The 12,066-nt window shown below is 46.2% G+C and overlaps 1 protein-coding gene across 2 annotated transcripts in view; it reads right to left on the reverse strand.

The window, feature by feature from the left end:
• The window catches only part of lamb4 (laminin, beta 4), a 195,876-nt gene that overhangs the window by 153,553 nt on the left and 30,257 nt on the right, over window positions 1-12,066 (reverse strand). For both annotated transcript variants that reach the window (XM_072471583.1, XM_072471584.1), the window contains exon 3: window positions 9,109-9,266. In XM_072471583.1, coding sequence (XP_072327684.1) covers window positions 9,109-9,266 — 158 coding nt within the window. The remainder of the gene's footprint in view (window positions 1-9,108; window positions 9,267-12,066) is intronic.

A 12,066-nucleotide genomic window follows, 5' to 3' on the forward strand; every position in this document is an offset into this window, starting at 1 on the left:
CTGGTAGCCTGTGCCCACCTGAAGGAGGCCTTTGCTTTGGGAGGGGTGAAGCGCACAGGTATACCTGTTGTGTACGGTGCTTGGAACAGCAGCTTCATTTCAGTTTCTCGGCATTCGGGATGAAGGATTCGGCCATTATTGGACCTGGTTCAGCCAATGACACAGTTCTGAAGAAATAACAATACAATCTTGATATTTGGAAAACTGGACAGGGTGAATGGATGTATGTGAGTAATGTCTGTCAGAGGAGGTAGCGGTGATGTAGTCTACGTCATGTATATTTGGGTGAATAACTCTCCGGGGTTAAGGTTTTTTTAAATTCCAAACTGCAAGAGGGGGTGTAAGTAAAAATGGGAAGGAAGAATGTAGTTTGGAACAAAATAAACAGAGTAAAGTAAACATATAAAAAATATGGGTAAAGGAACATGAGGGAATATCAGAGTGCTTTTAAAAGCTTGAAAAATAGCATGCACACACAAGGTTAAAAGTTTGACAAAATTTGAGAAAAAATAGCGGGCATAGGAAAAGATCGTTAAGAAAGTTGCAATTTAAAAACTAGACAGGAAATAGCTATCAATTATTTAAAGACACGTAACAGTTTTTTGAAATCTTTGAGACAAAGGGGAACAAGTAATCTTGGAGACATTGCAAGCCTGAACGATGAGAGCCTTGAGCAAGGTGTTAAACGGCTTAAAGCTAGCATGCATGGCAGAGGAAGTTTAATAAAATGCGAACGGCTGAAATAGACAAAGATAGACACAGCTTAACATTTTTTTAGACTTTGAGTAGAATGCACCACATGTTTTAGACATGTATGGCGGTCTTGGGCTTGGTGTGAAATCATGGTTTTAAATGTAACACATCAATTTTGTTAAACATGAGACAATGCTTTGTAATTGACATGCGCTGGAGAGATGAATTAAAATGTATAAAATCTCAGAACGCCAGTTGCAAAAGTCAGAGAGAAGCAGAGGAGAGAGAGAAAAGGAGAAGAGAGGCCGAGCCATTCGGTTCGAATTTATTCTTAGATTCGATTCGAATCAGCTCATCTGTCCATGGGAATCGGAAGACGCTGGAAGGCCGAAGAATAAGAACAACGACAAGCTATCAAGACAGAAGAAAAATCGTCCAATAAAGCTCCTGAAGTCTGATCAACTAAAATAAACTTTTAAATACGAAGTAATTTGTAAAGATTTTGTAAAAGCAAATAAAAATAAGTGTGATTTTAAATTTAAACCTGAAAAAGTGGTTTATGTTAAATCTAAATCTGAAATAGTGGTTTATTAAAAATCTAAACCTGAAATAGTGGTTTATTAAAAATCTAAACCTGAAAAAGTGGTTTACTCATAAGACTCACCTATATATCCTCAACAGATCCAGACCCTTAAAGGAGTGATGAGTGAGTTAGAATTCTTCCTTGTAGATTTGGGATCCTATTATAACTTGAAATATAGTTTGAAATAGATTAGTTCCCATCTGGTATCAGCAAGGGAGTCTAAGGGATAGAAGACCATCTAGTGGCCATCTAGTTAACAAGTTATAGGATATAGTAATTCAGAAAGGATTAATATCATCAGTCTTCACAAAAGTTGAGCATAAAAATATAAATCCTCAACAGCACTTTGAAGGAGAGCTCTGAAGAGGTGTCACATCCTTCTCCCACACCATCGACCAGTGCAGAGGCACGCACATTAGTGAGTGATCTTATTAGACAGGCTTCATGGTCACTACCTGGCAGTTTACAGCGCCTCTGAATCCTGACTTTGTGACACCGGTGCACCGGGCAACGGGCAGAACAGGGTGATACCTCAACACCAGTGACACCTGAAAGTCAGCTGGATCCCTCCAGGCCCGCCAGAGGACGCCCACCAAGGGCATCGCAGACTACAACCCACGTGAGGCAGCAGGCCGATGTAAGCCAAATTTGAGGAGTATCGCAACTTACCTCACAGCAAGTCTCCATCACCCTGCTGCTTTGACAAGTGACTGAGTTTTACAGCCAACCCAAGCCCATCATTCTCATGTGATGTGAAATACACTCTTAGGGGTGGAGTGGGGGTTGTGGGGCGGGCGGATTGGTAAAGTTTGAGGGGGGATAAGGGTTTTGGGGGGGAAAGGGTTTGGGGACGGGAAAGGGTTTGGGGGGGACGGGGTTGAAGATCATGCCTGATGATTCTGGAGACTGACAGCCCTACACGGTCTCTGGTAGCCTCCGCCACCTCTATTAGTAGCTGCTTTAGTGGCCTATACCCCTGCATAATCACCAATGTGCCCCCATCTGGTAGTTCCCTCCCTTCACGTCAACAGCAGTGGGGTCCAACATGTGTGGTGCCACATCGATGCCCATGTGAACAATTGAGGTCGCCTGGACCTTATCATTGCAGTCGGGTTGTCGTTGCTGCAAGGTGCTCGCCACTCCGTCCCGATGCCCGGCACCAACCTTTGAGAGTGGTGAAGGATAAATGATGATGGCTAATTGGCTGGATGAGCATGACTCACAGGAATGCAAGAAGACACAAGAATTCTGAGAGGCAGAGAAGGGCAATACTCATAGGCACAGTGGACTCAGGGTTGGACATCACGCGATGTTATTGCTGTCATGCTTTTAAACGTAATGCACCTGGGCAGCCACTACATGATGTGTGACTTAAAGCCCAATGACATATCCCATATTGCACCCCCACCCCGCTCAGAACATTACTTTCTCACCTTCTCTCTCTGGGTTACTTGCACCCAGCCCCTTAGGATAGCAACTCACAGTCTTATTATTCCCATCCACCCAAATCAGGAGCCCCCATTCCCCAGGTTATTGGGAGCTCAGCTCTCTGACACTCAGCCTGAAGATTCAACAGTAGCTGTGAGAAGCTCACCATTCAAGAACCCATGCATTCTAATGTCTGAGTTCAGCCAGCTGCTTGGATGGGGAAAGAAAACACTCAAGCAAGCTACACAGCTCTGACGTAACGGAGACTGAATTACATAGAATTTACAGTGCAGAAGGAGGCCATTCGGCCCATCGAGTCTGCACCGGCTCTTGGAAAGAGCACCCTACCCAAGGTCCACACCTCCACCCTATCCCCATAACTCAGTAACCCCACCTAATCCCCATAACCCAGTAACCCCACCCAACACTAAAGGCAATTTTGGACACTATGGGCAATTTAGCATGGCCAACCCACCTAACCCGCACATCTTTGGACTGTGGGAGGAAACCGGAGCACCCGGAGGAAACCCACGCATACATGGGGAGAATGTGCAGACTCCGCACAGACAGTGACCCAAGCCGGGAATCGAACCTGGGGCACTGGAGCTGTGAAGCAATGGTGCTATCCACAATACTACCGTGCTGCCCTGAAAAACTGAAAAAAAACTAAAAAAAAACTTAATTCAGCTAGACCCCTGGTGTGCAATCAAAGAAGGTTTTGAGAGTTAATGGGGTATGAAATGTGTGAACAAGCAATCTCCCTAAGTCCTATGGAGAAAAGAGCAGCTGACTGACGGCATTGACTCGTAAAAGTGAATGGGGTGTGACATGGAAAATAAACAAGCAAATACGAAGGGAGCAAAGCAGGAGGACTGCAACAGTGAAACCGCAGAGCCTATTGAAACTGCAAGGGGAGTGAAATGTTATTCCACGAGACAAGCTGCAGAATGGCTCTGACCTGTGAGAGGATTTTAGGTCAGGCAGGCTGCAGCTGTGCAGTGTGCTGTTAAGCAGTGTTAAACATGAAAGAAAGCAGACTTCACAGACCCACCACTGCCCCCATCCCAGGGTAGACCCGCATTCCAGCCTGAGTCCTCCACATCCAGCCGTCCAGAAAGATACCAGTGGAATCTGGCCATTGGTTAATTTGCCCTGGTGTACTCTAGAGAGGGTACACATCTCATTCCACCCTCTCCGAGTCCATGACACCTGGTCCCCGTTTTTAAAGATCAGTAGTAGTTGTTGCCCATGTGACATCCCGTTGGTGGACGGGACGATTTTGTGAAGCTGGAACATCTGACTTTAATCATAGAATCCCGACAGTGCAGAAGGAGGCCATTTGGCCCCTCGAGTCTGCATTGGTCCTTGCTCTGATAGAGCACCCTACCTAGGCCCATTCCCCCGCTCCCATCCCCGTAACCCCACCTAACTTTTTGGGCAATATCAGTATGGCCAAATCACCTGCACATCTTTGGATTGTGGGATGAAACCGGAGCATCCGGAGGAAATCCACGCAGACATGGAGGGAAAGTGCAAATTCCACACAGACTGTCACCTGAGATCAGAATGGAACCTGGGTCCCTGGCGCTGTGAGGCAGCAGTGCTAACCACTGTGCCACCGTGCCACCCCGCTAATGAGATTATAATGAATTCAAATATTTGCTAATCAGGTTCTCGCCCTTTCCGAGTGAGATCCGGATCACACCAGCGCCAATCCCGTTTTGGACCTCAAGCCAGATTCTTCTGACATAGCTGGATTTGCTCCAGGCATAACACGGCCGGAAAATAGCTCCCATAATTTCAGATCTGTTGGTGAAAATAAATTGTTTCACCATGAAAGATAAATTATTCTGATTAGTGCTGAATACACGTAATTTAATGTGGAACCAGAGCGGCCAGATTTATTGATTTTTTTCCCAGCTGTTAGTTTTAAAAAAACATGCTCTTACTTCACTGCATTTGAGTCAGACTGAATGTAATTCAGGCAAACGTGACTGAACAAATATGATTTAATACACCTTGCCTTCAGGCAACAAATCTTAATTCTTCACAGCCAAACAGTGCTGCTTGAAGTATTGTGGTTCATTCTGTTTGCAGAATTCAGAGCAATGAATCGAAATAATGATGTGACAATTACTGAGCTAATCCACGTATTAATGCTGAAGGCGAATTTATAGAACACAACCATGCAATCACTCAAGCGTTACTGGAACTTTTCTACCAATTCATTCTTGCCAGGTGATCAAGACATTCTTTTTTCATTGTTTGTTTATGGCGTATGTGGCCAAACTTCTAATTAGCTCAAGGCAATTGGAATAAAATGCTCTTCAGCTTTGCAGGAAATAATGATATTGTGACAATAGAGGTTCATTTGGGTTTCTTTTATCCTAATGTGTTTATGCCATTTTATTGTGCGTCTTGGCTTGCTAGGTGCCTTGCCTGCTCAGGAGCCCTTAACGATATAGTGCATATCTTAATGAAAACATGAACTAACTTGTGCAGAAATAAATAAAAAAAATTCCATTTGACACTATAGTGAAAGCGTCTTTCGCGCTAAATTAAACATGCCCTCAGGAATTCGTTATTCAGCCTTTGAACAGCACACCATTAATGGCAGTGTATGGCAATTCTTTTCACTTCTGAAAGACCTCTAGAAATCATTTGTTCTTGTAATGCAATGTCTGAGAAAAAGTGCAATCTTCCTAAACCACAAGAAGCTCTCGTTCTTTAATTTTGCTCTAATATTTATCGGTTTTATGATCGGCAAATCTGTTCCTGCATGACTAATACTAACTTGCCCTGGCAGAATATTCTTGTATTTTGGAGACAAAGACATGCAGTACATTTTGCCATGTCTATTTGAACTGTTTGATTATATTTAGTAGGTCATGTTGTATCATGATTATCAAAGGCAGACATTGCACTGCATTGGATGATTCCCAACAATCTCTTTAGTACAGTGAAGGTAAAGAACCTACACTGTGGGTTGGAGGTAACGAGATGGCTTGCGACCCACATATTAAACTTCTACAGTTTCTTTTTTGCATAAATATTTGTAGGATTGTGTGACAAGCAGTCGCTGAGGATAAGGAAGTAAATAAAACCTCATGAGAATATGAAAAAGGCCCATAAATATATGAAATGAATGGACCTGAATGGAATAGGGTGGATCTGCTGCAAAAGAAAGCTCCTACTCCGTGCCATCAATTGAAACTAATCCAATTATTAGATTTGAAAGGTTATATTCAGCAAGATATTGGACTCTGCTGTGTTCATTCTTTGGATGCAGAATGGGGTCAAAATTCACCACCTGTCTTCCGTGTTTCATGGGCTCCTGAAATAGACTGATGCCAAATTAGATTGGGCACTATTCAGCGGTCCCTTTAGCTGGTTAAAAAAAGTCCCTTGCGTGTAGTACTTTCATTAGATGCCCACTGCCTGTTTCAGGATCTCTCAATGAATTAATTGGAACTGAGCAGGACATGTTTGCACCGCTCATGTTTTTGGGGTTCTTCAATGACCATAGCCAGCAATTTGGTAAGTATTTTTAAAAATGTAACTTTGTGTGGTGGTTCTCCAGGCTCCTTGGCATTGCCAGTGACCAGCCCAAATTGGTCCTCTTTGAACTGTTGAACTGTCCCTGGATGCCTGGGCAGCCTCCAAAGGCCGTTGAAAGATTACCCCAGTTTTGGTCATGCTGCCTTTCCTCTGGTTTCTACAATTCCTCTCCCAAAAATTTGACCTGTGGTGAGATGTTTCTACACATACTTGCCAGCTCTTCCTATCGTGATGGAACCCCATGAGCATGTTTCTCTCTGGTGGCCTGTTTCCACCATGCTTTCTTCCCTTTCTTTCACTACTCTGCTGGGAGTTTGGCTGCAAGTGGGTATCTTAAGCTGATATAGGCAGTACTCATTGCTGTGTATTTTTTAAAAATGCGTTAACGGGACCTGGACGTCACTGGCTAGGTCTTTTTACTGCCCATTCCTAATTGTCCTTGAGATGGTGGTGGTGAGACGCCATCTTGAACAACTGTAGTCTGTGAGATGTAGGCACACCCACAGTGCTGCTAGGGAGGGTATAATATACAATATCCATGATCTTCATTGATCACCATCGTCTGGGGCCAAATGCTATCAACCACAGCAAACGTGAACATAGAACATAGAACACACAGTGCAGAAGGATTCCATTTGGCCCATCGAGTCTGCACTGACCCACTTAAACCCTCACTTCCACCCTATCCCCGTAACGCAATAACCCCTCCTAACCTTTTTGGACACTAAGGGCAATTTAGCATGGCCAATCCACCTAACCTGCACGTCTTTGGACAGTGGGAGGAAACCGGAGCACCCGGAGGAAACCCACGCAGACACGGGGAGAAGGTGCAGACTCCGCAAAGACAGTGACCCAGCAGGGAATCGAACCTGGGACCCTGGCGCTGTGAAGCCACAGTGCTATCCACTTGTGCTACCGTGCTGTCCCTAAAGTAAAGTGGTAACAAAGAATGTTGTTTAGAAACCTGTGTACAACTGATCAAACACAATGAGAGTTGTATGACAAAGGGCTTTGACAAAAGGTCATCTGGACTCGAAACATAAGCTCTTTTCCCGCCCTATAGATGCTGCCAGACCTGCTGAAATTTCCCAGCATTTTCTCTTTGGAGAGTTGTATGTTTCTTGACTAAATTAAATTGCTGATCAGTTGAAGTGTTTTATTCAATAAAAACGGAACTTGGTGATAGGAACAAAACATATGTACTTCTCAGCAGGTCTGGCAGCATTCTACGGAGAGAGAAACACAACCCAACACAACACCACCCCTCCCCACACGGTCACTGTCTCTTGGTCAGTTTTACTTACACTGAGCACTGACCTTTGATCTCCTATTAACACATTCTGCTATCTTATCTGCACTCTCCAGTCCCTACTGGCACCATTAACAGCCCATTTGTCTTATGCCCATGACATCTTGTCAATCTCTCCTTAGCTCCGATCTATCACTGACTATCCATTCTGCACGACCCCTCCCGCTCCAAGTATAAAATTCATTATATTTCTAGCCCTTTTCAGTTCTGTAGAAGGGTCAATGGACTCAAAATGTTAATTCTGTTTCTCTCTCCACAGATGCTGCCAGACCTGCTGAGTTTATCCAGCATTTTCTGTTTTTATTTCAGATTTCCAGTGTCTGCACTATTTTGCTTTTACATGTACTTCTCAACCTGGTTCTGTCATCACTTTTTCAGCTTGTCACTATTTCATCTTAACAGAATTATTGAGGATTTAAGGTTTTCTGTTATGGTTATGATGGGCGGGATTCTCTGACCCCCCGCCAGGCCGGAGAATCACCGGGGTGTGAATCCCGCCCCCGCCGGCCGCCAAATTCTCTGGCACCGAAAATTCAGCCGGGGTGGGAATTGCGGCGGTCGGCGGGCCCCCTCCGGCGATTCTCCGGCCCGCGATGGGCCGAAGTCCCGCTGCTGTCATGCCAGTCCCGCCGGCGTGAATCAAACCACCTACCTTACCAGCGGGACTGGCGGCGCGGGCGGGCTCCGGGGTCCTGGGGAGTGCGCGGAGCCATCTGGCCCCAGGGGGTGCCCCCCCGGTGGCCTGGCCCGCGATCGGGGCCCACCGATCCATGGGCGGGCCTGTGCCGTGGGGGCACTCTTTTCCTTCCGCCTCAGCCATAGCCGCCACGATGGCCGATGCGGAAGTGACCCCCCCCTGCGCATGCGCGGGGATAACGTCAGCAACCGTTGACGCTCCCGTGCATGCGCGGACTTCCGCCGGCCAGCAGAGTCCCTTCGGCCCCGCCTTTCCCACCGGCCAGCGGCGCGCCAACTACTCCGGTGCGGGCCTAGCCCCTCAAGGTGAGGGCTTGGCCCCTAAAGGTGCGGGTCTCCGCACCTTTGGGGCGGCCCGACACCGGAGTGGTTCCCGCCACTCCATCCCGCCGGGTCCGCCCGCCCCGCCGGGTAGGAGAGAATCCCCGCTGATGTTGCATCTGGGCTCCCTCCATAGTACTACATCGATTCTGAAATCTAAAACCTCCCTGCCTGGGACAGACTATAATCAGGTACATTATTCATAATATTTGACACAATTCAAAATAGCTTCAAATATTTTTCCTTTCAAAACCCCCAACATTTAATCCAGACGAAACTAGATACACTAAATGTAATATTTATATTATTTGTTCATGGCATGTAGATTAGATCAGCACTTACTGCCCGTTTCTAATCGCCCTTTTGAAAGTAGTGATGAGTTGCCTTCTTGAGCCACTGTTAAACTTCTTAAACCATGCTTGTCATTAATTTACGACTTACTGTATGATTGCGGGTCAAGGTGGAATGCTAATGCAGAATATTAAGTTAAAACTGAGTGATTTGAAAAGTATGAACTGACCTGTAGGTGACCAAGGATGCAATACTTTTCGGGCCCATTCAGACCACAAGTTGAGGAAGCAGATAGCTGACTGCTGCGCCCCACAAGCAGGTCTCCAAGAGGTGGGTAACAAGAACCAGCATTGCAGTCCTCTTGAGTGTGGGCAACATTTACCAATGCTGTAAATACATAACATAGATGAGGGTAGAATAACATTCATATACTGTCTATTCCAACTGTAGGACAATTCTTAATTAGGATGTAGGTGCAATGTCTGGGAAAATGGAAAAAAAACAGATTGTTGCAGCAAGTCTTACTCATCTGAAGGTGGTGGTTATTTTTTTAGATTCGTATCCCTGTTTTTCAATCTCTCTGTCGTCTCAGTCTGTTCTCTCTCTGCAATTTCCTTCAGCCTTACAACCCTCCAAGATCTTTGCGCTACTTCAATTCCCTCCAGCATTGGCCTTCAACTGCCAAGGCCTAAGCTCTGGGATCCCCTCCTTAAATCTCTTTGCCCCTCCACCTCACTTTCCTGCTTTATAATGTTCCTTAAAATGTACCTCTTTAGTCATCTGTCCCAATATCATATTATGTGGCTTGGAGTCAAACTTTGTGTGGTTATGCTCATGTGAAAAACATTGAGCTGTTTTACTGAGTTAGAAAGACTCTATGGCCGAAATCTGTCATCCTCGTTTTTGGCTGAGTTTTCCCTGCGCTGCTGAAAGTGAAGAGGTTTTGGCTGGAAAATCAAATTCCCCGTTCTCACTCACATCGGATCCCGGCATGGACGAGACTGGAGAACCACCCACCCAAAAAATGCAAGTTGTTGCCATTGAAGGATAATTTTTTGACTTGCATTTGACTCTTGTGGCATCTGATTTGGAAACGTTTGGTATGGATATCAGAGTAAAGTACAATAGTGTTCTAATTCCCAGTCACTGAGACATAACTTAGGTGAGAGCCAAAATGCATCAGTAAAAAATAATGTGAATGATAAGATCTTTCTGGAATGCTCTAGCACGGGGAATTTACTCATCAAACTGTAAATTCAGAAGACAGCATTCCATTTTTCTCTTGGGTTCAATTATTAATTTTGGTATTTATTTTTATTATGGTCAAAATGGTAGGTAAGAAATACACAGTCATGTGTTTGGAGAGGGATCATACAAAACAATGATCTCTTTTGACCTTTTTCAGTTCATTTATATATATGCAAGACTGCTGAACAGTGTAGTGTGTTCAAGGGAATGTTAGGAAGAAGAGAAAGTTAAAAGTAATTGAAATAGTATTGCTTCGAAGTACTGTTCAGGAATATGCAAGAGAGATAATCTTCTGTAAAATACAAATAGTTCTGCTATAGCATTGCTCAAAGTTGGGCAAAGTTGTATATCTGTAACTGTTTCAGCTACCTATTTGTATAGATGCACCATAGAAAGTATCCTATCTTGCTGCATCACAGCCTGGTATGGCAACTGCTTGGCACAAGACCGTAAGAAACGACAGTGAGTGGTGACACAGCCCAGTCCATTAAGCAAACTCCCCTCCCATCAATTAACTCTGCCTACATCTCCCGCTGCATTGGGAAAGTGGGCAGCATAATCAAAGACCCCTCCCACCTTGGTTATTCTCTCTTCCAACCTCTTCCATCGGGCAGGAGATACAGAAGGTCTGAGAACACGCACCAACAGATTCAAAAACAGTTCTTCCCAGCTGTTACCAGACTCCTGAATTACCCTCTTATGGACTGAACTGATCTCTCTATGCATCTTCTCTGCTGTGTAGCATTACACTCTGTATGCTTCACCCAATGTCTATGTCATTACATTGTGTGTTTATCGTATGTCCTATATTTTCCATGTATGGAATGATCTGCCTGGACTGTACACAGAATGATACTTTTCACTGTACCTCGGTACAGGTGACAATAAATCTAAATCTAAATCTATCTCTAGAGACAGCGTCTTCACAGTAGAATTCCCAATTTACATATCAGGGGTGAAATTCTCCCCCAACGGTGCGATGTCCGCCGACTAGCGCCAAAAATGGCGCCAATCAGACGGGCATCGCGCTGGCCTAAAGGTGCGGAATGCTCCGCATCTTTGGGGGCCGAGCCCCAACATTGAGGGGCTAGGCCGACGCCGGAGGGATTTCCGCCCCGCCAGCTGGCGGAAATGGCGTTTGTTGCCCCGCCAGCTGGCGTAAATGGCGTTTGGTGCCCCGCCAGCTGGCGCGGAAATGCGGCGCATGCGCGGGAGCGTCAGCGGCCACCGACAGTTTCCCACGCATGCGCAGTGGGGAGAGTCTCTTCCGCCTCCGCCATGGTGGAGGCCATGGCGGAGGCGGAAGGGAAAGAGTGCCCCCATGGCACAGGCCCGCCCGCGGATCGGTGGGCCCCGATCGCAGGCCAGGCCACCGTGGGGGCACCCCCCGGGGTCAGATCACCCCGCGCCCCCCCCCCAGGACCCTGGAGCCCTCCCACGCCGCCTGGTCCCGCCGGTAAATACCAGGTTTGATTTACGCCGGCGGGACAGGCAATTTCTGGGCGGGACTTCGGCCCATCTGGGCCGGAGAATTGAGCGGGGGGTCCCGCCAACCGGCGCGGCCTGATTCCCGCCCCCGCCCAATCTCCGGTACCAGAGACTTCGGCGGGGGCGGGATTCACGGCGGCCAACGGCCATTCTCCGACCCGGCGGGGGGTCGGAGAATGATGCCCCAGAAATATGGCACATCCAAGAGGCTAATAAGAGTGAGAAATGTCTTCATCGGAATCATAGACACAGTGGAGGAACTTCAAGCAACAACCAAGGCTACTCAACCAATAAATTACATTGACTCCAACAGTGAATGGACATCAACAGTACAAGTAAATAATTTCCCAATCCTATTCAAACTTGACACTGGCATTTCAGCAAACTTGATGACAAGCAAAGATCTCACATCAATCCCAGGGGAACACGAGATGCTACCTGCTGCATGTAA

This window comes from Scyliorhinus torazame, chromosome 13 (genome assembly GCF_047496885.1).
Source record: "Scyliorhinus torazame isolate Kashiwa2021f chromosome 13, sScyTor2.1, whole genome shotgun sequence".
NCBI classification, from domain to species: Eukaryota; Metazoa; Chordata; class Chondrichthyes; order Carcharhiniformes; family Scyliorhinidae; genus Scyliorhinus; species Scyliorhinus torazame.